The sequence below is a fragment of the Enhydra lutris genome, unplaced genomic scaffold (genome assembly GCF_002288905.1).
Source record: "Enhydra lutris kenyoni isolate GAN:26980312 unplaced genomic scaffold, ASM228890v2 scaffoldscaffold7, whole genome shotgun sequence".
Classification (NCBI taxonomy): Eukaryota; Metazoa; Chordata; class Mammalia; order Carnivora; family Mustelidae; genus Enhydra; species Enhydra lutris.
In genome coordinates, this window is record NW_019154091.1 from 21,734,373 (window position 1) to 21,759,466 (window position 25,094).

General features: G+C 34.9%; 1 protein-coding gene across 1 annotated transcript in view; it reads right to left on the minus strand.

Moving 5' to 3' along the window:
- LOC111142236 (otogelin like) overlaps positions 1-25,094 on the minus strand; it is a 129,080-nt gene that overhangs the window by 39,411 nt on the left and 64,575 nt on the right. Inside the window, exons 26-34 of the mRNA XM_022495278.1 lie at positions 22,483-22,617; positions 16,577-16,726; positions 14,035-14,154; positions 11,436-11,552; positions 10,413-10,569; positions 9,768-9,794; positions 4,930-5,097; positions 3,002-3,280; positions 969-1,086 (exon numbers count right to left, since the gene is read on the minus strand). Of these exons, the coding sequence (XP_022350986.1) occupies positions 969-1,086; positions 3,002-3,280; positions 4,930-5,097; positions 9,768-9,794; positions 10,413-10,569; positions 11,436-11,552; positions 14,035-14,154; positions 16,577-16,726; positions 22,483-22,617 (1,271 nt within the window). The remainder of the gene's footprint in view (positions 1-968; positions 1,087-3,001; positions 3,281-4,929; positions 5,098-9,767; positions 9,795-10,412; positions 10,570-11,435; positions 11,553-14,034; positions 14,155-16,576; positions 16,727-22,482; positions 22,618-25,094) is intronic.

Sequence of the window (25,094 nt, forward strand, 5' to 3'; positions counted from 1 at the left end):
TTGCTGATGCCTAACCTTGAATCTAACTCCTTTTTCTCTCATGATTGACATTAAATCTGTAAAACCCATCGCCCTAAGTTCAAAATATATTCATAATCTTCACACTTTTCACAACTTTCAGGGCTAGCAACCTAGTCAAATCCCTTTCACATCTTATCTGAATTACTGACCAGTTCTGCCCTTGTCCTCCGCCTTCCCAACAGTCAGTACAACAGCCAGAGGAAATTTTTTAAACATAAATCAAACCATGTCACTTCTCTGTCCAAAATATACCAGAGCATTGCTCAGAGGAAAAAACAAAGTCCCCACAATGACCACAAGGCCCTATGTGATTTGCATACCACCATGACTCTCCAGTTTCATCTCCTACTTCTTTTAGTTTTGTTCACTTTGTCCCAACTAACTGACTTCCTTGTTTATCTTCACACACACCAGATATATTCCCACCCCAGGACCTTTGCACTGTTCTCAGATCTTTCCCCAGACATTTACATAGCCAATTCCCTTCCTTCCTTTACATCTCTGACACACTACCTCATTCATGTGTTTTTCTCTGACCACCCTATGTTAATTAGCAAAGACACACATGCCTTATGCTCTCTGTCTCCCTTACTTTCCTTTCTGTTTCTCCACAACACCTATTTCCATCTAACAATATATTGTATTACACATTTATGTTTTCATTGGCTTATTCTCTGCTTTAACCCAACAAAGTGTAAGCAGCATGAGGGGAGATACTTTGTTTCGTTCAGTACTACATCCATATCAGCTAGAATTCCTGCCACATCATAACCCCTCAATAACTACTGCTTGAATACAAGGAAATGAATTCTTTATTAAGTACAGAACACATGCAAATGAGTCTTGAGAATTGTCTTTTACTTTTAAAATTCTTAAAAAAAAAGTCTATTGAGAGAAGAATCTGCTAGTGCTGGAAGTTGTGCATTGAATGGTTAAACACGACTTACGGTGGGAGAAATTTACACGCTTGTGCCTCAGGGTCACTGCATGTTTTAAAGCAGGGAGTGGCACAAGGTTCATATCTCCATTCACACATCCTCCGGTAGGGCACTGCTGCCTGTATTTCTGGAGAAATAAGAAAGTCCAGATTGCACATATTTTTAATGTACAGTTTGAAATATAATGATCTATGATAGTCACCCTTCTAGGGTTTGACCCCTCCTTGACCATAATGCTGTAGAAAAAACAGAGCTAGGGAAAAAGACATGGCAATAACTTGGTGATCAAAATATTTCATGGTTAGGTTGAATATTTAAATGTTAGTCTACCTTCCAAAGATTTTTAAAACCCAGCAGTTGGAGAAAGCAATGAAAAATTCAAAATCTTTTCCCTTTATGTTCATTGGGTTCTAATGATCTACATGTCATAATACTGAACACTTGTTTGGAATTTTACTTTTTGCAAAGTAAGTTTTGTCCATTATTCTATTTTATCCTAGCAAGCTTATTGAGTATTATTTTCATTTTATAAATGAAAAAAAATGAGGCTCAGAGGAGCCAAATGACTTGCCAAGTTCAAACAATTAGGAAAATGGCAAGACCAAAGACATGTTTCCTGACATCAAACCTAGGGAGAGCATTCCATCCTTGTTCTCACAGAACTTAGAGCATTACCTTATACATGGTAAGAATTATCTGATGACAAAAACAAATGAATGGGTTTTAATAATACATGCTTACAGTTATAAAACCTCCCTGATTGAAGAGTTTTCTTTTACAAATTCTGCTAGTACTCTCTCTTCTCACAACATAGAACAGTCTTTCCGTAGCAGTCCAAAATTATATCTGGAGAAGAGAGCTCCATAAAGCAGAAAATTCATGGTAGGGGTTATGTTTCTCAGATTCTGGATACAGAATGGAATTCTAAAGTATGGGTAGGAAAATAAAACTTTTTGGAAGGCATCTGTGCATCTAAAGATTAGAATGGTCATTAGATCTGGGTCACTGGAATTGTGAGTCCTGACAGAGGATTGGTTCTAAGACTAGAGTAGATCCCTAGAGTTTCCTAGTTTTAAGAACTCCACAAAGATCAGTTTCTGAGATTCTAATGATGCCATTGGCAACAGTTGTCCAAAACTTAGGTGGGGCCACTGGGTCTGAGTCTAACTAGACTGGAGGGGAAACAGAGTCTCATAACATTCAACTTTTAAGTAAAGTCAAGTAAAAACATCATATCTGCTCTATAGAATGTAGTATAAACATATCAGTGACTTTTTCTCATGAGTGCAGGAACCCTTTTTAATAGGCAAAAATTTGAAGTTCATCTGAATTCCTAAAATCCAAAGACTATCAAGGTTTGCAGAAATTTATCCACAATAGAAAAGGCAAATGAATGAATGAAACAAATGATAGGTTAAAATGAAGCAATTTGTTTGGGAGATCCAAGGTATATGTTAAGCTCCTAGATTTTTAAAAAACATCAGATGAGGAAGTGAAGATTCCTCTCTGAAATTCAGAAAATTCAACAGCTATAAAACTGTAAGGATTTCTAGAAATAAAACCAGGCTTCTACCAAACCAGGGAAATCTTCCAGAAGTCAATAGAACCAGATACCTTAGTATTCAAAAGACAGAGATAAACGTGCTGCCTTTATCATTAAGAATCAGGTTATTGAGAAGCTGCCTTCTAGGAAAGAAAAAGTACAAGCAGTAGACCCAAGAGATGCAAGGAAGCTCAGTTTCCAAAGTCCAGATAGCCCTAAAAGTAATAACTGGGACCATAATTAAATGTAACATTATTTAAGGCTGTTCTAAACTATCTGCCAATTAATTTATGTGACATAATAACTCTATAAAGTAGGTATTATTATTTCCCCCATTCTGATTTCACATAAACCAAAGACAAAGAGGTTAAGAAACTTACTCAACGTCATACCAGCTAGTCTACTTAGACTCGTTTACAAATGACTTAAAAATTTTTTATATTTTGCCATAAGGTAAATTACCTATGGATTCTCCTTTTGAAGATCTCAGAAACCATACCTTCTATGCTGAAGCTACTTGAATGTTTGAATTCTTCAGAATCATCATATTTTGATGCTTTGACACTAAAATCTGTGAGGATGATGAAAAAGCCTTTTTTGCTGTATAACTCAAACGCACTGTAACCAGGAATCCAGAGCCCCTGATGATGGAAAAATGTGGCTCTTCGATGGAAGGCTGAATTTGCCTGCCACAGTTTCAAACCGAGAGTGTCATCATCGTGGACATAGAGAAAGTAGTTTGGCCTTTCGGCAGACTCCAAGGAAACAAGTGCCAATGCTGTAAAACATAGAGCAGTGTGTTTGATTTCTGCCTGGGTTCTCGGAGGGAGATCATCAACACCAGCATTGTAAAATGTATTTGCAAAGACAGAATTGCACAACTGCCATATATAATGAATACCATCTCTAAGATTTCAGAGATGAATTCTAATATCTTTAAAAAGAAAATTAATATTTTAATGTAATGTATCGTTAGCTCAAAAACTCCAAATGATCAGTCTTTGCTGAGTTCTATTTTTTAAATAATTTCTCGTGTCCCTCAGGGGACAAAAGAAATACCAACTTAGGACCCCAGCACACAATTTCATATAAGGAACTAAATGACTGATTGAACACATATTTGTATTTTCAAGCTTTAACATCTTCAAATGCACAGACTCTCCAAATAGCTAAATTGGATGATCTAAAAGAATAGGAAACAGATCAATTTAGGCATGTCATTGCATTACAATATAACTGGGCTCTTAATGGGTAAATAATCTTGCAAGTGATTTTGCGGCATTAAGAAAAAACTATTTGCTCAACATTGTTGTCTATTTCCCAATAGACGGTCAAAGGGCTAATGAACAATTATAAAACATTTGAGAAATGTCATCCTTTTTTGTTAAATGCTTGAAAAAGTTTTCCTCATATTTGTAAAACCCATGATATAATAAGAGTTTTTTTTTAATAGAGTTTAGGTTTAATTTCTTAGACCTTAATTTCTTAGACCTTTAATTGTTTTAGTTTAAATCCATTAGGATTTCTTTTATTAAAACATCGCTTATTATAAATCATAAAATGAAGAACTCGCTCAAATCCAGTGTATAATTCCAAAGGCATTGATTATATCTTAAAACTTGCAAGTCCTTCTGTTGAGCCCGGGAGGATGCAAAGAAGAATAAAAGAAATCTTTTCCAGAGGAAAAGTATGGAACAAACACATAAATTGGAACTTCAGACTGTGATAGCGGTTTTCATAGATTAAAAAGAATTAAAGTTTTTTAATAAGAAGAATGCAATTCATTCTAACTAGAAAATCACACGGTTTCTCAAAATAGATAAAAAAATTAAGTCTGATTCATTTAATAAATATTTTCTAAGCTCATATAACGCCTCATGAGTGATTCTAAGTAGGGCTAGTATAGCACCAACATAGCCTGATTATCTCCAGTCAGAAGGGGACACTAACCACTAGTTAGAACAGGTGCCAAGTGAATAGGACCAGTAAAGATCTGCAGATGGAAATCAGTAAATGTGGGACCAAGTACCAGAAAAGACAAGGCCATAAAGGACAACAGACTTTCTAGACTCTGATTTATTTTCTTAATATTTAAATACTTTGATATCAAATCAAAATTTCAAAAATTTCAAATCAAGTCTATCATGGTTACTATGAAAATTTAAGTTGTGCTTTATTTAGGACCAAAAATTCAGTCAAATAATTTCAATTCTAATGTATGTATGCTAAGAGATAAACAAAGAAAAGATTTTATATACAAAAGAGATAATTGGTTCGTATACCAGTCTCTTATTTTATACCCTTTAGGACACCTAAAAAAATGCCATAAATGTATTAGATCCCCAACTAATAGCTACTACATGAATAAATGAAAAACAATGTAAATGGAAAATGAAATTCCTATTTTCAATTGTAAATTATACTTACATGATGCCTTCTCTTTAAAAAGGCCAGGAGTGATCATAAAATTAAAAAATAAATTGCCATGAATACTACTCCTTGGCAAAGAGAAAATGCTTCTACTGGTCATATTGGCCCCCAGAACAAGGCCACTCTGTCCATAACTTGCCAGCATATATGGCCCTTCTCCAAGCCCTAGTTAAATGCAGATAAGAGAATTATAAACTGTCATAGGAGTTTTACAAGTATAAATTGGCATTGGAGTTTTACATTTCAAGCTGAACATTTCAATGGGATAGATGTTAATAACAAAGAAATACCACAAAAATTATTGTGCACTTAAGTATTTATCTTTGATACAATAAGTGAACTATTTAAAAAAATAGCATACTATAACAAATTGGAATATATACATCATATTTAGATTACATAATCTAAAACATATATATTTCAGATATGTATATATGTTTACATGTATCTGTATAGGTAAAACAGTGCTCCTTAGAAGATTGATTCAAGCTTTCTGGATCTCCATTTTTCTCACCTAGGTGAAAAAGTTTATCTAGGTAACTCTCCACTCTAATATTGCATGATTTGAACCTATTCTCAATAAACATAAATTTATCTCTATCTATGGCCAGAGATTTTGAAAGTCTTCTAAAAAATCATTTCTCTAATAGGTTGCATTGCATGAAAACAGAAGTCACAGACGTGATCTACGATATTTTTCTGTTTGGGGGAATTACTGACAGTGAGGCATGTCTATAAAAAAGAAAATCGGACGAAGCTCAACAAAGATGTCCAAAGTCTTTTCACTTATGTTATTGCTTCTCATGCACTTAACTAGCTCCATATAAAATGGAAAACATTTACTGTAGTAAAAACCTTATTACTGTAGAGACAAACCTGAAGCTCAACCAGAATAACTTTTCTGCAAACCTTATCTTATGAATTATAGGTAAGTTCATGATATTCAAAAAAATGATGAGTTAGGTTTTGTGATAATAAATTCAGTTTACCTCCAGCCTAATCTCCATGCCAGCCTAATCTCCATGATTAATATAACTGAGAGACTATAAAACTTTGAAGTTTCTTCTGAATCATCAAAATTAGGTTACATAATTATCACCTGTATGCTTGGCATATGTGTGTGCATATTTTCTATGTTATAGGTTACGTAAAATATTAATATGTATGTGGCAAGTGCTATCATAAAAGATCAATCCAGTTGCTGTCAGTGAATTTCTCATTCCTTCTTTCCTCTAATTTTTATCTCAAGAACAATTTTCCTCACCAAGGCCACTCTAAAGATGGAGGTGGGGGGAAATATCTAAAGCAATCAGAGGGTTAGGATTTTTTTTTTCTTCTTTCAGGACTGAAGATCAGGTTTGGGGGAAGGGAGAAATTAGACTGGAGTCAAAAGTCTTTGAAGCAAAAAGGGGACCAAGAACCAAAATTTCCTTCATGAAGACCTAGAAAAGAGTCAAGGACCCAGGATAAGCTATCTTCAAGTGTTGACTCCTCCACGGACTGGAGACACCTCACCAACGAGCACCTGGGGACTCTTAAAAGCCATGAGAGAAAGAGTTTTACCAGGAATTTGAACAACTTGAGTAGAGGTGGAGACTTGAAGACAATTGCTCCCACCAAGATGGAACTGAGCAGATACAGTGGAGAATCTCTCCATGAGCCCACAGCATGACCTCCACATTGCTCTGACAAATATACACAATGCACAGTGTTTATGAGCCCAAATCTACAAGAACCAAAGAAAGCTCTATCATTAGTCTCCACTATTTGCTGGCTCATTTTCGAAGAGAGATAAGAGCAACATAAACTTCCCAGATACAAATGTATTTCATTTTATAAATATCTTAGTTTGTACAAATATGTAAATAATGTATAAACTAGTAGATAAGTATGTAAATCACAATGAGATATAATTCAAAATGAAGAAGACATATAAAACTACAACTTGATGGACTGAAGCACCCTAATGAACATTCGATGTAAGAATAAGGGAAATGGGGCGCTTGGGTGCTTCAGTGGGTTAAAGCCTCTGCCTTCAACTCAGGTCATGATCTCAGGGTCCTGGGATGGAGCCCCGCATCGGGCTCTCTGCTCAGCGGGGAGCCTGCTTCCCTTTCTCTCTCTCTCTGCCTGCCTCTCTGCCTACTTGTGATCTCTGTCAAATAAATAAACAAAAATCTTTAAAAAAAATAAAACTAAAAAAAAAGAATAAGGGAAATGAATTAGACAACCAAACAAAATCTTCTCTCGTCCACAGCATGAGTTCTTTACTAACAGCAACCTGAAGAGATAATTTTCACCTGAAAAATCCATTTGTATAAAAATTGAAAGCTTCTGAATTGTCTCCCAGTTGATTGATATCTTGTATTTGGATACTCATGCATTTTCACTAGCAATTAAGACAAAAATCATTGACTTTATCATTAATTTTCTTTAGGGAGAGTATAATTTCACCACCTACTGAAAGCAATCATTTCCTTCAGTGATTATTTAAATGCAATATTAGGCATATCCTGGCTAATAAAATCACTCTGAGCTTAAAACTTGCACAGCAATTTTTAGTGGAATATTGAAGTCCTTGCTCACTGACAGCAATCACAATAATAAAATCTTTGTATTTTTAGCAAATGCCATAAAAATGAATATGAAGATGTTACATGTAGCCTTTGCATTAAAGATTACTGAAATAATATCAACGGTAACCTCTGAATTCTCCTACTTTATTTTTATTTTCCTCTTACAGAATCACAATTATTTACTTAGGCATTAGCTTGAAATATTAATAAGTATGTTGATAACACAGTGCCTGGTATGTACTAAATAAAGGAAGAAATATATCAGTGCTGAATATCCTAAGAAAACTAAGAAGGTTTAAAATATCTATAAAATTAGTTGGGATGAAACCTATTAAAAATACTCATTTAAACAATTTTCTTTTTATAACTAGTATCCACAATCTCAATTCTATATTCCCCTTCAATCATCTATCTTCATTGCATTATTTTTGCAAACTCGTACTCTCCTTGCCCAGTTAATGCTTTTGCCTATTATTTTGATCATAGGAAACAGATTCCCCTGCCACTCCACTGAGTCAATCAGTGTCCCACGGAGGCTAAACGGCCCATGTTCGTCCTCTGAATATTATAGATGACACCAGAGGAAGTGGTTTGAAGAATCCTAGAACACATCAGAAAAAAGTGTTTTTTCTAGTAGTGCAGCGGACTTGTTGAGAGAAAGCAAAATATATCAAGAAGCAAAAGGTAGAAATTCAATATTCATGGAAAATTCTGCTTTGGGATCCAAAGGACGACAGAAGAAATGCCAGAAAGTACAAAGGCACAGATGGAGATTTTTACAGCAGAACTGTGTGAGGCAAGCATTCTTAAATGAGGAAGTTACTGGAGCAATTTTTTTCAAACTGATGTCTGTGTACATTGTGTAGAGCGCATGATAACAGTGTGTGGTGATCTTTCTGAGTTTGGGGTTCGTTAACCATACTCAGGGCAGTACAGCATGGAGGTCAAGCTCTTTGGTTCTGAATCAGATTGCTTACAAATCTCAGTTTACTACATTTTTGACTAAGTGACTTTGACCAAGTTATTTTAACCCCTCTGGTCCTCAGTTTCCTCCTCTATAAAGTGTTAATAGTAATACCTTACAGACATATTTTGAAGCTTAAATTATATGATATACATAAAACAGTTAACAATAAACGCTATTATTGTTAGGGAATTCGTCTCAATTTCAGCATGACATCCAAAGGATTGATGTAGAATGTGTCTGTGTGTGCGCACACGCATGTGCACTCGCACGCACATGTATGTGAACCTCTCAACAGGAGATATTTTTGGTTTATATTTTCTTTAACTACCACTGAATTTTTTCAATGTTGGGTTTTTTTCTCCATCAAACTTCCATAAATGTAACAGAAACAACCAAAAACTAAAATGTCAATTTTCTTTTTAATCCATCATCTCTATTTCTCTAAAATGATCTGGCTTTCTTTGGGTATTTATAGCTGACAGGTTTCTCCCTAGCTCAGTAAGGCACCAAAAATGCTTTTGATTAGTTGCTTGGGGTTTTTGTAATGGCCCAGTGTCCTTTTAACTATTACTCTAATTTATCCCATCATGAGTCCAGAATCTGTCCAGTCACGGACAAAATGACCACTGAACACTGTCCTGGATCATCTTACTTGTTTGAATTAGGTTTAAGTGGCTACGCCTTCCTCAATAAGCAGGTTTGATACTAAAGCAGGCTCTAATTCTGCCATTATCTGGCATTTTCACTGAGGATGTAATACTCTGTTTCTTCTTAAGTCAATTTCTTAGTTTTAGGTAGCACCTCCTCTTATTACCATTAAATCAATAAATTCTCATTCTGATAATATGTAATTATTTTTACCTACAATGATGGCAAAATAAATTCCTTACATGCTTATCATCATAATAATTGTTTGATATCTATGACATAATGTTTGACTAATGTTTATATTTATACAAAATGGTAAAAGATAAGCATTTGGTATATGTCTTTCATCCTTTTTGCCTAAAAATTTAGCTATCTTCACTCATTAAATTCATTCATGTAATACAAAAACCATTTATTGAGGGCCTCCTAAATGCTGAAAACTTAGTTACACACTTTTTATTTTACAGGAAATAAATTTTAACTCAAATACTTAGAAATTTAGATAAATTTTAGAAAGTAAAGCTGTTCATTGAGTTATGTACTGAATTATGAACTATTGTTCCCACATTGTTGAAAAACTCTTACTCTGAAAATACATCCCACAGAATGGCTATAGTAATAATCTTTATTTAAATATCACATACCTTCATTGTAATATTCACAGTCAAGAGCTAAAAAAAAAAAAAAGAATAAATATTAAACTCTATAAAGGTCTAACCCCTTATCTGAAAGTATGCAAAATATTGCTGTATGTTTATCCGTGACCAAGTGAAAGAACACAGAATGACATCATTATTTAGGAACTTCCTCTGAGCAAAGAGGATTCTTTAAGAGTGATGTGTTGAAAAATTAAATTTTGTAAGATTATAAGTAGACAAATATATCTGCCTACTTAGAAATGACAACTCAAAGTGTTAAAATCTTTAGATGACTTGCCATATACATAAGTAAACGAAAAGTTTAAAGACTCAAATCTGTTTCTTATCAGAACAGGGAAATTTCACAGCCATAAGGGGAATGAAGTCATAAACAATTTGAGGATGGTATACAATTTATAGTTCGAATGTCAAACTGACAACAGTCAAACAGAATAGAAAATTTTACCTTGATGTTTATTTTTATAAACCCTTTAGCTGTACTACAGTTTATCTGCATTGTCAAAGGAATAGAAAGTTTAGTTATCTTAAATTCTGTTTGCATGAATTGCATGGTATTTGTTCTGTGATAGGACAAATTAATCTCCTTATAAGTTTCCAACCTGGTGATGATGTTCTCACTAAGGTACTCACAACAAACAGTGGATGACCTCCAGTGAACAGATACTCCTTCCTGACAACATTTGTATGCGTAAGCTGCCACGCTTGTGCATAAACATTCACAGTCCCCACCAAGATTACAGTTACACGTGTCTTCATGGCAGTTTTTGGCAAAAGAAGTAACATCGATCTGAAAATGAAATGAAAATGAGTTCATTTCAATAAGTACTAACCACAACTGATTAAAATTCAAACTTCTAAAAGAAAAAGAACTGGTAGGGTTTCAAAATTTGGTATTATCAACTTAACACTGCCACCTAGAGTTCTCAACGTCTCAAACCTCTATAGGGACCAAAGGAGAAAGGGATTTATTAGGCAAATGTAAAATCGAAGAACCAGCAAAACAGATAATGGGTCTAACAAAAAATGTGATTTCAATAACTTCAATATAATCATATTTTGATATTTTGTACAATCTCATTGTTTATTAGCATATTCACATGGAATTAAAAGAATGTTCTATCACCAATTGTACTTTTAGTGATTTTTATGAATACCTGAAGCCATTTTCTTAAACTATGGAGGCTTAAAATTATTATGTTGGGAAGGCATTTAAAAATTTAAATTACTCCATCTTGGCATATGCTTTTAAGACCCTTTTAAATGTGCCACTACTAATACTTTTAAACTATACATTGGGTTGAGGAGAAGATGCCATGCAGCAATGTTCTCTAAATAAAAACAAAAATTTTTGGCTTTGACCAATCATTTCTGGCTTTGAGGATGTATTAAAATGCTTCATAAAGTAGAACAGAATATTACAATAAATATGTACAAATGTATGCTGTTAAATAAGATGAATTGAGGGAAAAAGTAAATCAACTAAGTGCATCACTTCTACCAACAAACAAACTACCAAATTTGTCTTCCTGACAATGGTTAGATAGTCCACTCGAAAAACCAACAGTTGGTTAAATTCTTTGTCCCATTCATCTCAGTATCACAGCTACAGCAATACCCATGTAAATATGAAAGTTTTGTAAAGTATTCATTTACCACATTGCGACAAGGAGCAAAAACATCGCTGTACAAAATGGAGCACTCTTTCTTGGCATAAGGAAATTTGTTTTGATGTGCCTCACAGGGTTTAAATAATTCACTTGGGGTTTCACACTGTTGAGAGAAATAAGGAAGAAGAGAAAGTTTTCAAAGGGGTGACTTCTGAGGCTGAAACCAGAGTAAACTATTCTGATTCCGTCATTACAATCACATCTCATATATTCTAGTTCCTTTAGACAAGTTTTACCTAAAGCATCTGTGTTCAGCCAACTCAATAGTATGTATTACTTTTTGAAAACAATTAAACATACTGTTAGAATGCTGGCGATATTAGAGAGTAGAGGTTAATGGTTTTAAATTTGTCTCAAATGCAGTCATTAAAAAGTTATGTGAGCAATTGATTCTCTTTCCTTTCATTTTCAGCTCATTCATTTCCATTTTCTTCTGAGTTTCTTCCTAATTCAATGGCTGCTACTTCCGCATTCTTCTGCTCCCTCCCTTCTGTGCAAAGCTTGATCCTCAAACCTCTATTTTTCTCATTCTGTACACTTCTTATGGCTTCAACAACCTGCATATTCTAGTAACTGCCAAATCTGTATTTCCAGCCCAAATATCTTTCCTGAATCTCAAAACTGGACATCTCCACATAAATTTCACTGTAGCTTCTCTCTCAATGCAACCTAGCCTGTTCTTATCTCTACACAATTGTCCTGGCCCACTTTCCTCTACTATCTCCTCTCCTTTTTGCCCTTCCTCAGGGAAGAGTATCAGCAACTACCCAATAAGTCAGAAAGGTATGAGACTTTATTGAATTCTCCAGATTCTCCTAAATGCAACCTTTCAACAGATGCTGATGATTTTAATCTTTAATGCCTCTGAAATTTGTATAATTTTCTAAATCTTCATTGACTTAACATTACCAGCGGGATTATAAGAGCCTCCTAACTACTTTAGGGCCTTAGATCCTAGCACTCATAGCTTGCAGCTCTATACTTTGCATTCCAGCCACTGACAACTTCCAACCCCCCAGAGCTGCCATATTGAATTTTTTGAAATTCCCATTAGGCACCCGTCTTCCTGACACCTTCTAATGGACCATTCCCTCCTTTGCTGCTACACTGTTTCTCAACATCTTCACTTTTCTAGCTCCTGTGTCTTATAGGATTCAGCCCAATGGCACCTTCTTTGGGAAACTTCCTTTGACCATAATGAAGCCAATGCTTTGTTCACCTCTATCAAAGCATCTATTTCATATTTCCATTCTTAATTTTTCTAGCTCAACTACTAATCTAGACTCTAAATTCCTAATGACAGAGGTTGTGTTTTAATCCCATTATGGGTTCATATAACCTGGAAAACATCTAAACACTAAATTAAACTTACCAATTGAAAAAACTTTAAAAAAAATTTTTATTTTTGGCCATTAAGTATGAATAAGAATACACATTATAGTGAGTATAAAATTCTTTGATTACTCCAAATATTTAATTATTATTATAAATTGGTTATTCCTTAATTCATTTTAAACAGACAAATATAAGATAATTTCTTCAAAGACTTGTAAGTGCAACAAGATATATGACAGCCATAATAAAAAGGATTATGTATCTCTCTATAAAGTAGATAGTTCATATATTAAATAAAATATTTGTACTTTTCAGCTTGGGCCACATTCAAATATGCTGCTGAATTTTACTGAATTAGGTGAGTTCTTTATCCTAGACCCCTTTTATGTTTTTAAAGAAATCTAGATATACTAGGTAAACTAGGTAAAGTGGAAAGCAAATTAACCAAATAGTAACAAATCAGAAAGCTGTAGTTACGGACACCACTTTCAGCTAGAAAGAAAAGTAGGCTAAAAAGAAAAAGGAGAAGAAAAGAGTAATGCTAATTTCCAATTCGATTCTGTTTTCTGAGTTAGTTCAGCGTTTCTCAAAGTGTGGCCAGCCCACAGGACACTATTTCTTTGACAACTAATACATAAAAACAGGTTCTGTGTCAATAGGTTGGTAAACACTTCAGATTTATTCCTCCCTTGGAAGCTTATAATTCCTCAAGAAATCCTTCAAAAAGAAATATGTCTAACTTACTTTATTCAAATTGCTCCCAGAGGCAGCTGACCACAAATCCATTCCCTACCCATCCCCACCCCACACACAACCATGCCTGGAGAACAAATGGTGAGAAATTCTGCCTTCATTTTCTCATTGCTTTGAGTTGGCAAAAGTTATATTATTAGAAATATAAATACATTGATAAAGCATTTGTTATGGAAGGAAAAACCTGAGATTAAAAGACATGAATTTGAATGTCATCTCTGCTTCTTTCTGGACATACAATATTAAGCAAGTCATTAAACCTTCCTGAACCTCAATTTCTTCATCTATCATATAGAGATAACACCCTTTACATTACAAGATTGTCACAAGCTTTACAGAAGGTAAATGTGAAAGTAATTTGTCAGTTATGAATTACTATACAAATATGACATAAAGTAGTATTACCTAAATAAATTTTCCTGTAAGAAAAAGTGATTAAGTGAATAAATATATCAAAAAATATTTGTTGAGTTCTATAATACATATATTTTACTTACCTGCCCTAATGCCCAACTATCTCCAAATACTTGGGCATTTCTTACTTCTAAGTTATTGGAAGTGGTCATATCATTTGAAGTACATTTGTCAAAGTTTCCACATAATCCTGATAGTTTGTTCTAAAGTGAAAAAAAATCATGAAATATGAAATATTCTATTTTCACATCAACATTTAAGGTCTCATTCACTAAAAATTTTTAAAGATTTAAAAAAGACATTTTAAGAATTTCCACAACTATGTAAATATGTCAAGATAATTTCATATCTATTTAATTATATTTGAGTTATTTTAAATTCTTAATGATGTTTCACCATCTCCCAAATTTTATCTAGTCACACTTACCATTGTCTTAGCATTGATACAAGTAATAATATAAGTAACTTGGAGAAGTATAATACAGACACTATAATATGTGTGTATGTATACATATATATTCTGTATATATTCATATACATTACATTTTAATGATGAAAAACCCACCCCCCAATATGCTTAAGGTTTTGTAACACTATAAATGTTGAAACAAAAAGAATAATAAATTTTTCTCTAGGCCATACTCTGAAAAGCCAAAACATTCAAAACATAACTTCTAAAAGAAAAAGTTAACTTTTTAATATTCATGTATCATGCCACCATGAGCCACAATAAATAAAAATCACATCTTATTTCACAATTATAAAGGTTGTTATAGGTTATGAAATGGTTACTGAAAGTGCCATATAAAGTAATCATATCAACATTACCCATTGCATTTTCTCAAATATTGTGAAATGCTTTACTTTTAGGGGAGGAAGATAAACCAAAAGTACAAAGAAGAATAATCTTCTTAAAACAATGGAAATCCACCCTTAAAACAATGAAATTAAACAAACTGAAGGTTTTCTTCATATAGTGAGAAATGGACCATAGCCCTTAGCTGATAAAGTAGGCTGCCCAGGTCTCCAGCAAAGCTGATAATAACCCTGGGATTGCAACTGTCATGATCACTGTTTATCATAGTGCCTCTTTCTCAGAAGCCACAATAACTCTGCAAGACAATGGCCACTTCCACCATGATCACCCAACAATTTAAGGCAGCAGTAAAGGGGGAGATGTAGAAGAATAACTGATTAAATCACTTCCAAAAAGTAAAGAAGAGAGGATATGTAATAAAGGATGGCAGAAAAACATGGTTGAAGACGTATGGCAATGACTAACTTATTTCATTTGCATCAAAGAAATGCAAGAAGCCAGCAAACCCTAGTAATAGATTTATGGGCTTTATCTCACTTGAGATTGAAAGAAAATGACTTTAATATACAATCATATCTTAAATTTACAACATATTAAAATCTTTAAAAATATGTAACTTTTCCACAGTCTAATAAGAAGATGTTACTATCCCCGTTTTTCCCTAACTTGCCACACATTATATCCATGAGTCTGAACTTCAATTTCAGATAAACTGGATTTTTAAAATGTATTGTTTCAAAAATAGTCTCATATATAAATTTAAAATATTTAACAAGATTTATAATATTTAAAATAATAATCAGGGCGCCTGGGTGGCTCAGTGGGTTAAGCCGCTGCCTTCGGCTCAGGTCATGATCCCAGGTCCTGGGTTCAAGCCCCACATCGGGCTTTCTGCTCAACAGGGAGCCTGCTTCCTCCTCTCTCTCTGCCTGCCTCTCTGCCTACTTGTGATTTCTCTCTGTCGAATAAATAAATAAAATCTTTAAAAAAATAAAATAATAATCATACTTAATATTTATACAATATTTAACAGAAAATAATATTAAAACAATTTAAAATAGAAATTGTTAAAAATTCTAACCAGCCCAGATCAAATCTTTGAACATGAATAAATAAAACAAATTAGTACATCCATACAATGGTATACTACTCAACAGTATAAAGGAAAACATTATTAATTCATCTAACAGTATGGATGAACCTTAAATGTATTTTGCGAAGTCAAAGAAGCCAGACCCAACAGATAGCATAAAGGCAAAACTATAGAGTTGAAGAATAGATCAGTAGGGGATGACAATAATGGGGCAACATGGGAGAAATCGGGGAGTTGAGAGGTCTGTTATATATAGAAACTCTAGTGAGAGATTAAAAAAACCTCCGTGCATTTGTTAAAATCATAGAACTCTAGACCATAACTTTTTTTTTACAAATGTACTGTATGCAAACTTAAAAAAAAATCCAGAATGTGGAGGAAAAGATGGAATGCAGAATGTAATAAACAAATAAATAAATCTAACTGTATGACAAACATCACATAACCACGCTGAAAGGGATGGGAAGAAAGAAGTTGACCTAAGTAACTTCGGAAAATGGTTACTCCAAGGTTAAAGTCAAAAAGAACTGTACACAACACTGTACTCTAATTGGTAAGAGTTTTCTTCACTGAGTTATGAGTTAGTAATTCTGATAATATAACTTGTTTCTTAAAGAAAATGTCAATTGTTTTATTTCCATAAAACATCTAAAGGTAAATGTAACTTCATTTCTTACATTTCATTTGGATTGGCCTACCAAATAGGTTAACCTACCTTCCACCGAGGTCCAACTTTGATATGAATGGTTGTCTTTTTATCCCAAAGAATAGTGATATCGTTTTCTGGAAAGTATATTGCTATGTAGTACCCTGCCTTCCAAAGCTGGTACGTAGGTTTATTTTCCAGAAAAAAACCTGATTGTTTCTTAAGAAAAAAAAAAAAAAGGAAGAAGGAAAGAAAGAGAAAAATGAAATCCTTGTTCATTAACCAAAGTGTAAACATTAATTAGTATCTACCAATGAGTATCTATGTACAAGTATTTTTGGTTGGCTCCGTAGCAAAAGACAAAACAAATGCATAAAATATGCATAAAATAGGAAATACATAAATTGGTAATGAGACATAATCTGATAGATGGGCTTAATATGGATAAACAAGCAAAAGTATTTCTGCTATAGAAAAGAGAGTACACAAAAGCATGAGCATAGAGTACATTAAGGGTAAGGGGTTATATCTGCTGACTTGGAAATTCTATGCTGGTGATGAATCATATGATTAAGTACCAAAAATATATTACATACAGATAGATTAATAAATCTATAGGTAGATAAATAGATACATCTACATATATAGGTATATATATATATATATCTACAGATAGATAGATGCATCTATATTGAGATAGATGCATTATATCTATCTATATTGAGGGAGAGAGAGAGAGAGAGAAAGAGAAAGGGGAAATGGATTTCTATTAAAGGGACCTGAAGAGGCTTCTTGCAAGGAGTGGGATATGAATGGACCTGTAAGAGACCATACACAGGAAAGTATACAGAGCTGGAAATGAGAATGGAGAAGAAATCATTCCAAGCGAAAGTAATAGCTTGAATAGAGACTTAGGGGCAAGAAAATTCAAAATCTGTTCAGAACTAAGGAGAGCACCAAAGGGCTAGAACATGGGTTCCATGAGAAGCAAAGTAAGAGACCCTTTTGCAGCCAAGTTGTCCATACAGTCAAAGGCTGCTATTCTATGTGCAAAATGCATTCAGTAAGAGCTTCTGAATAGGAAAGTGACAGACCATGCTTATATTAAAGGTAGATAATTTGTGGGCTGTTAATAACAACCTTAGAGAGGAACTGGAGATGGAAACTGTTGGGAAAATTAAGAGCACATTTAGCCTAAAGAGCAAATATTCAGCATTCCTTATGAGCAGAGGCTATACCCTATAAAAGATCACATTAAATCTGACATTGTAATTAACTCATATAATAACTTTAAAAATATTAAAATCAAATTAAATCAAAGAAAGTAAAGCGAATTTAGGCAGATGCAAAATAAAAATTGTGAAGGGGATATACAATCCTTTGATTATAGAATAACAAAGTCAGAGTTTGGAAATACTATTTTAGAAACATTCCTTAGGGCAAGGTAAATAAACTTAGTCACATCCATAAAGAGTTTTCTAGACCAAGCTCAAACTTACAAGGGCTCAGTATGTTATATGTAACAGTATATATTGTATAAGCATACACATGGATAATGGATTTCCTTAACCTCTTTTCCTTCTACTCCCAGGTGCCAAGTTGGAGTTATGGCGCAAGGACCTGGGTGCCTAGGAGAGCTTGCACTCAACCTGGGAGCATCCTTGTTCCTGAGTGAGCAAGGCCTTAAATAATAAAGAAAAAAGAACCACGCACACACCATGACAGGTCAAAAGAGACAGCAAAACAAAGGGAGAAAGAATAATTCCTGTTTGAACGAGAGGTATCACATTATCATTCTTTACGAGGCCCACCCAAAGTGTAGCCTGCCCTGACCCCAAGTCACTCTCTGCCATAGAACCTATTTTTATTGTTTTGATTATACTTTTCAGTACCTTTCTATTATATGATTTGTCTTCGGTTTTATTATCTGCCTTCTCCCCACCTGAATGTTAGCTCATTGAAAGAGGTACTTTATCAGGTTTATAACAGTATCCTCAGCTTCTGGATCAAGGTGTGATTTATATATTTTTAAAACCTTCCTGCAACAGCCTATTCACAGCTCTTACCTTCCGGCCTGATCAGCAAGAATTAAAGCAAGTAAGCAGAATATTGGTGGCTTATAGCTCCTTTCAATCCATAAGATGCTTTTTCATGTATTTTCCTATTAAAGTTCTCTTGGACTGGTTGACCTATCTTTAGAACCTAAAAATAATTTTTGGATAAGGCAGGCAGCTTATCATTAGACTTCTTAAGGGTTGTTGCTACATCTGTTTTCCTGATGTAAAAGATATCTTTTCTATTTGCCCGTAGAGGTAAAAATCCTTCATTTTTACTAAACAGGGGAGTTTACCACAAGCAAAACAGTCCTCTTTGGTCAAAAGGAGATAGTGTGCCTCTTTCTTTTCAGATTAGGAAGTAGAGATGCTTTCCATTAGAAAAGGGAGGGTGTTGTGAATTGCCCCAAATCGAGACTTCTACTTCAGATGAGAATTGTAGCACTTTCAACAAACTCCAGTGATGTTAGAAAGATAAGTTATAAAGGTGGAGACTGAAAATATTTAAAGTGCCACTTAAATAAATTTATAAAACATTTATATCTTAACATGTTTGATGAAACAAAATTGTGTGTCTATTGAAAGAATAACATTTTTTTTCTTCCCTTCAATGAGCAATCCATCTGCCAAAAATAGTGGTACTTATTTTCACTTCTGATGTTCAAGAGAAAATATTAGCAGGGTATTTGTTAGGGTCAAACTGTTTTTATGACTTTCCTTTATCTTACTTCATACTTCACAACTGACACAAAGATTCATCTACACCTGCATACAGGTGAACACTGGAAGTTGAAAGTTACACTGAGCTGTAATTACCACTTCAAAAATGTGTCAAATTGCTTCTGCAAGAGCATTTACTATTTTTTCTTCAGTTTTTTTTTCTTAAAATATACATATATATAGGGGCGCCTGGGTGGCTCAGTGGGTTAAAGCTTCTGCCTTCGGCTCAGGTCATGATCCCAGGGTCCTGGGATCGAGCCCCACATCGGGCTCTCTGCTCAGCAGGGAGCCTGCTTCCTCCTCTCTCTCTGCCTGCCTCTCTGCCTACTTGTGACCTCTGTCTGTCAAATAAATAAATAAAATCTTTTAAAAAATACATATATATATATTCTCGTTCTTAAAACCTTCACCTGTAAGTGGATACCAGCAGCTGGCTATGCCAAACTGCACTAATTACTTCCAAAAGATGTCAACATGACACAGAAACTCTGTTTTGCCAAAAGCGTAACTGCTGCCTGGTTGGTCTCAACATTTCTGACTGAAACGGAAGCTACGATCTATGGCTCTGATTCTCAAGCTTTGGTGTGTAGAAGAATTGGGAATACCATTAAAAATATTGATCTCCAGGGCGCCTGGGTAATTCAGTCTGTTAAGTGGCTGCCTTCAGCTCAGGTCATGATCTCAGGGTCCTGGGATTGAGTCCCACATGGGGCTCCCTGCTCAGCGGGGAGGCTGCTTCTCCTTCTGTTCCTGCACCCTCTCTCTCACAAATAAATAAAATATTTTTAAAAAATACTGATCTTCAGGTTTTGCCTGGGTGGCTCAGTCAGTTAAGTGTCACTGAGGTCATGATCTCAGGATCCTGGGATGGAGCCCAAGTCAGGCTCCCTGCTCATTGGGGAGTCTGTTTTTACCTCTGCCCTTCCCCCAGCTCTTGCTCTCTCTCCCACCTCATTCTTAAATAAATAAATAAATAAATAAAATCTTAAAAAAAAATACTGATCTTCATTCTCCACCTCAGCCATTGTAATTACCGAGGGGAGACCCAGGAACCAGCTTTTTGCGTAGATATTTCAGATGATTTTAATGCACATTTATAGACCAAACTGTGAGAAACCCTATTCTAAAACCTCAAAGAGAGGCCACTTTTTAAAAGCCGTATGTCAGATCGTGTCCCTTCTCAGTGTCAAACTTTCTTGCTTGTAAAATAAGTTCAAATATCCTATACCGCTGAAGAGCCTCCATGGTCTGGAACCAGCCTCCTATCTACTGCCCTTGTTCCCATACTCGCTGCTTTCAAGTTGGTCCGGATACTCCTCCCGGAAACTCTTTGCCCCACCCTCCCTCCACTATCCCCACGTACTTAGACCAAACTCAACCACTTGCAACTCAGTTCTTTCAACAGGACCATTCTTCTGTATTGACTGCCCTTCTGCTCTCTCTCTTCACCTGGCTAATACCTGCTCATCCTTTAAGACTCAGTTCCAGTAGGGGCACCTGGGTAGCTCAGTGGGTTAAAGCCTCTGTCTTCAGCTTGGGTCATGATCCCAGGGTCCTGGGATCAAGCCCCATATTGGGCTCTCTGCTCAGTGGGGAGCCTGCTTCCCTTCCTCTCTCTCTGCCAGCCTCTCTGCCGACTTCTGATCTCTGTCTGTCAAGTAAATAAATAAAATCTTTAAAAAAAAAGATTCAGTTCCAATCATTTAATCCAAAGCATACTTCTGAGCCTTCCAAATATAAGGAGGGTGAAGGAGAGGAAGAAAGTCATTTATTGAAATCCATTATTGCATTTAAACATCATATGAACCTAAGAAGTAGATTCTATAATCATTCCAAATTTACAGTTGAGAAATCTGCAGCTTAAAGAGGTGAGGGAAACTTGCCCAAAGTGACACTACCAGCAAGTGACAGAACAGGGGTTCTAGGTGAGCACTGACTGACTCCAAAGTCTACACCCTTAATAACTACCCTAAACATTCAACGTTGGCTTCTTCTCGGGGACTCCCATACTGTCCTACACACACTCTGGCCATAGCATATTCCATGGCGTATTCTTGTTTATTTGAATGTCTCCCTCCCCTGCATATAATTCCTGAAAGATAAGCTCAGTGTTTTTTCACTGTTTTAGTCCCAATAATTAATAGAGATTTTGGGAGATAGTGGATGAATGAATGAATGGATGAATGAATTAAATGTTTTCATTCTTTCAAATTGGGCAGGCTCCAAGAATACAGGAATAAATAAGGGAGAGAGCGGTCCTACTTCTCACAAAACTCTTAGACAAATGGACAGAAGACAGACAATCACACAAGAAATTTCACTAATGTGTCCTAACAGGGTGCTTGAAGGTATGAAGAGGAGCTCCTGAAGGAGTTACGATGAGACCTATCACAGAAGAATAAGTTAAAGAAAAGGCAGATCCAGGCAGGAGCAAATGACATTCCCGAAGAAACAGAGGTAGAAAGAATAGGCCATCTGAAGAACTAATGAAAACTCTGACTTCTGTAACATGGGCTCGAAGCAGAAAGTAAGGAGATGTGAAGCAGGAGACGTGACGATGGTCAGACTGGTAAAGACTTATCAGAGAACTGGGAAGTCATCTGAGAGTTTCAAGGCACTACACTGATGGAAGATTAGATCTCCATTTTAGGGGATAAAAGCTGCCCTGGCTGCAGTATGGCAGGGTAAGAGGAGAGGAACTAACTCGGGAAGCCAAGTGTCCAGTAGACGGTAACTGGAGATGAAGATGCTAGAGCAAGCATGGTACCGTGGGTTTGAAGAAAAGAGGAAAGAACTGGAATATGGAGAAGTGAAATATAAACAAAAGGGACCGGGGAGCCCGAGTGCTTCAGTCAATTAAGCATCTGCCTTTGGCTCAGATCATGACCGCAGGGTCCTGGGATCCAGCCCAGAATCCTGCTCCCTGCTCAGAGGGGAATCAGCTTCTCCTTCTCCCTCGGCCACTCCCCCCTCTCCACTCTTTCTCTCACTCTCACTCTCTCTTTCAAACAAATTAATTAGTCTTTTAAAAAGTAAGTAAAAGAGACAAGTCACATATGATTTATTGACACCACATAAAACAACAAAGAAAATCTGAATCTAGTAATCACTTGCAGAGAAAAGTACCCTGAATTGTTTCTATTTTGTTTCCGGTATTCTCAGGACAAGATAAAATGATCCTAAAAGAAATAGTTTACTCACTTGTTTGTAAGGAGTATCATTGAGGTAAATTTCAGTGTCCCCAACTGAGATCAAAACACTTTTGGAACAAACAATATCGTTGTCAAAGCATTTCTTGTTCTGGGCAATGACAGATAGATCTGAATCATCTACACTCTGAAATGTAAAAAATAATGCATTAATAGATAAATAAATGTATAATTAACAAATAAATGTATATTATGTGTTATTATTAGTTATTTTTTATAAATCTTTTTTGTAACAAACCTTAAAGAAAACTAAGATCAGCAATAGTTTATATTGAAATTAAAATACAGATTATCTCAAAAATATTAAATAAAAGAAATATAGCTTATCTCTAAAATACAAATCATTTTTATCTAATAATGTAAAATAAATTCATAAAAATGTACCAAAGCAATTCAATATTTAAACATTTATCTTCAATAACTTCTATTAAAATTTTGTTTTAACAATTTTTTTTTTCTATTTCATTATTATAGCTCCAATATATTGACCAGTTTCTTTTCAACAAATACCGAAGGCATGTCACTTAGGGGAATTTTAAAAGACACATTTTCATTTTAGGTAACATCTTTTGTTGTATTTTCTAAAGTTTTCTGGCTAAATAATTATCTGCCTACAGGTTCAAACTGAAATTGACACAAAATTTTGGCAGTTTTAGTAAATATAATAACACATATCATTTGAGAGTTTCCTTTGAACATTGCATATGATATTTAATTTTTAAGATTAATTATTAATTTTTAAGTTAAATATTATCTCCACTTGACAGTGCAGGAAGTGAAGTGAAGTAGAATTAACTGATTGTCCAAGGTCACTTGGTTAAATAAGAGCAGAGACAAAGTTCAAAATCCTAATTTTGTGTTGTTATTGTTGTTACGGTACTTGCAGAGAAATTAAGAAGTGTTTAGCAATGATTGAGGAGAAAAGTCAATTGTTAAGTTATAGGGAGTTCTTCATTTGGGAGAATGTTATTTAGCCCTGTACACTCTCCACTGGACCCCCTCCACCACCCCCTTCCACCTTCCTGCAGCCACTCCCAACTGCACCTGCTAAGAGCACATTCTCTGAATCGGGGTTTCTTTTTTTGGTATCAGTTTCCTCAGGTGGGCTTCTGTGGCTCTACAGACCCTGGAAATTCATTGCAAAATGTTTTTTGATGATCTGTATTTTTCTAAGAAGAAAGTCCATGGTTTTCATCAGATTTTTAAAGTGGTCCTTATCCCTCCAAAAGTTAAAAGACACACTGCTCTAAGAGGGCTCTCACTAACTTGTGGAAGGTGGGGATTTCAACAGAGAGAACTTTCTTTGAACTCTATGTCCAATTTTCAAAGGCCCACACATTTCCTGAATTCTTTTCATTTTTAGATATACGGGTCAGTGTTTATTTTCAAAGTGAAAAAGTCTTTAAATATCTGCAAATCATAAATGTCTTATAAATTCTCTCCACTTAGTTTTTCATATCACCAGCAATATGAACACTGGCTCAATATTTCTTTTGGTTTGGCCAAATTCTTTCTGTCTTATAAGTAATTACTATAGCCTAGTGTCAAGAGGATAGGTTTTCAATTAATGGTGTTGACAAAGTAATTAATGTGTCCTTCTGTGACCCATTTTTCCTTCCTTCCCGCATAAGAACTGAAAGCTTTTACTTCTTCTTAAACAATCATTTTGCAAAGCATTGCCCAAATTTTGAAAAGGAGAATAATAAAGATCATTAAGATGATTATGGTATTGTACTACTCAAAAAAATCATGCCACATTTTGTGCCTTTATGAACAATTTTCAAAGAAAAAAATATATAATTCAGGGTTTTGTTTGTTCTTCCTCTTGAGAAAGGTTGTTTAGATTAAGGGATGTGAAAAGCCAGCTGAAAGGCTTTCTATTGTCATTACATTTCTATTATTATTAATTAAAGTTCCTCGGTGTTAGATTAGTCTTAATATTAAACTCAGAAATGCCACAAAATATTCTATATTGTATAGTCTGCCTTGTAATATCATGTTATTGCTGACAGTAACTTGAAACAATATCAATTCCTAAGAGTCACATTTCTATAATTTTCATTTCTATTGTATTTCAAGTTAATATTAGGTTTGGAGATAATGCTACAGAGTTGCTAAGCAACATAAGTAATGATTATAAAACTAGAGGGAAAAGGTCAACATCAGTGTACCGCATGGATTCCTCAAACCCTTTATTCTGAGGTACTGCAAACATTTATGGAAAATATTCTCCCAAGTGATTCTAAAACAAAATGTCAGCACCTCTCAAGGTAGAATATTATTTGACTCAAATGCCAGTCAATCTAAGCACCTGTCATAGCCCCTACCCTTTTAAGGGTTAAGTATCCCACACAAAGTTCCTAATACAGTAGCCTCAGGAAGCCATTTTTTAGGTTCCAAAGTGGTACATTCACCAATGGGCCAAAAGAGTTCTGTTTTTTTGTTTTGTTTTGTTTTGGTTTTGGTTTTTTATATGAGAGAGATTTATTGGGGAGATATTTTGAACTATAAAGGGGCAAAGTAGGCAGAGACACCTGTGAAGGGGAAAGAGAAAAAAGGAGGACTGGGTAGGAAGAGTCTGTAACAGCAGCACTGTACCAAGAA